Below are 1,526 nucleotides of genomic sequence, written 5' to 3' on the forward strand. Positions count from 1 at the left end.
GATACGCCTGCAATCACGAAACTCCATATGAAGTCTCTACGCAAATTGAGGTTAAGTTTTAGCATGACTTCTCCGAATACCGGGATAGATGTCCCGTTAGCGGCAAACAATTGCATATCCGGGGGGGTTACTCGAGCCAATTTCGAACATTTTGGAACAATCGACTCATCAGCGCCAGAGTCAATTAAAAAAGTGGTATTAGTTGACGTGTCGAATATGCGTAAGCGACAATTCGAAGGCATCTCAGATCGTTTGCCAATCTCTGAAATGCTATTGGCGGAGCATCCCTATTGCGTGCCACTTGGTGATGGGGGCTGAAGATATTTGCAGGGCTGTCTACATTTCTTGGCGTTCTTCCCAAATTTTGCGTGGTACCAGCACAACTCGGAAGTATTGCTGCCCTGGCCGCGAGCAGGCGTTCTGGATCTGGAGCGTGAAACAGATTTTTCGCCACTCAAAGCTTTATCAAAACGCTGTTTGAGTGCCGCTATTTCGGCTCGTAGATCGCTGTCGTTAGCAGCTTTGGGTGTGCTCACCTCATTGACGCGCCCCTCTCGCAATTGCATCGATTCAGCTATGGAATCGGCAATTTTTAGTTTATCGGTGATTGGAACGCTGGTTGCTATGATCGCAGCTTGCGCGTATGGGGACAAGCGGTTGACCCATAGATCATGCAAAATACTTTCACTCAGGGCCGAGCCAGGAGCTCGCTTCATTTCGTTGAATAGATCACTAGGACGGCGGTCGCCCAGTGGCATTTCTCGTAGCACACGTTGAAGGCGGCGCTGCTGGCTCTCCGTGAAATTTTCAGTCAATTTCGAGCGGATATATTCGTATCGACCTGACATTGGGGCAGCATCAATAATGGAGCGCAACTCCATTAGCTTGATTTGAGGTATGCTGGCAGCCACAATGCTGAATTTCGCGGAGTCTGTCGAAATGCTTGAGGCTTCAAACCAGAAGTCCAGCGAATAGAAATAAGCCTCAATATTTTCTTCTGACATAACAGGAAGCGGAATTCTCGGAATGCTGGCACCTGCCATCGAAGCTTCTCCGTGATGAGATCCAGGCGTTACAGCCATGCTACCGTTGAGTGGCATGTCTCACTTACCGTCGGGGTCACCAATTGTGGAAGATCTGAAGGTATTAAAAAAGACACGTGTATGCTCTATGACGTCCGAAGGAAAAAAGGACCAAACAAAATTACATTTTATTAAAGCAAGCTTATTGTGGCAATTTACAAATAAAGAACAAAAGAAAATGTCAAAACGAAAAGTTAACATGGTTGCATTCAGGTATTAAAATAATATTAAGCATGAGCGGTGTTCACACCAGGGATGAAAAATGGAAATTTCAGATTGTACTTAATATCATAAAGTAAATGTACCTAAATGAGACAGATTGTACCTAAAAAAATTACATCATTCATTTGTAGTTTTTTTATAAATTTTATTTAAAACATGAATACAAAGGATGGATGTACTTTAAACATGATTAAGTTTTTGTGTTTTAACTGAGCCTATATC

General features: G+C 43.6%; 1 protein-coding gene across 1 annotated transcript; it reads right to left on the bottom strand.

Moving 5' to 3' along the window:
- Window positions 1–287: 287 nt before the first annotated feature.
- On the bottom strand, window positions 288–1,100 carry LOC108365669 (uncharacterized). The gene has a single exon (XM_017619766.1). It carries the CDS (start codon window positions 1,098–1,100, stop codon window positions 288–290), a length of 813 nt encoding a protein of 270 aa, XP_017475255.1.
- Between the last annotated feature and the right edge of the window lie 426 nt (window positions 1,101–1,526).

Source organism: Rhagoletis zephyria, unplaced genomic scaffold (genome assembly GCF_001687245.7).
Source record: "Rhagoletis zephyria isolate East Lansing unplaced genomic scaffold, Rhagoletis_zephyria_1.1 Rzeph_scaffold_01953, whole genome shotgun sequence".
Classification (NCBI taxonomy): domain Eukaryota; kingdom Metazoa; phylum Arthropoda; class Insecta; order Diptera; family Tephritidae; genus Rhagoletis; species Rhagoletis zephyria.

Excerpts from the sequence above, each read along its gene's own strand:
- LOC108365669 (XM_017619766.1), bottom strand. The coding sequence starts at position 1,100 with ATGCCACTCAACGGTAGCATGGCTGTAACGCCTGGATCTCATCACGGA.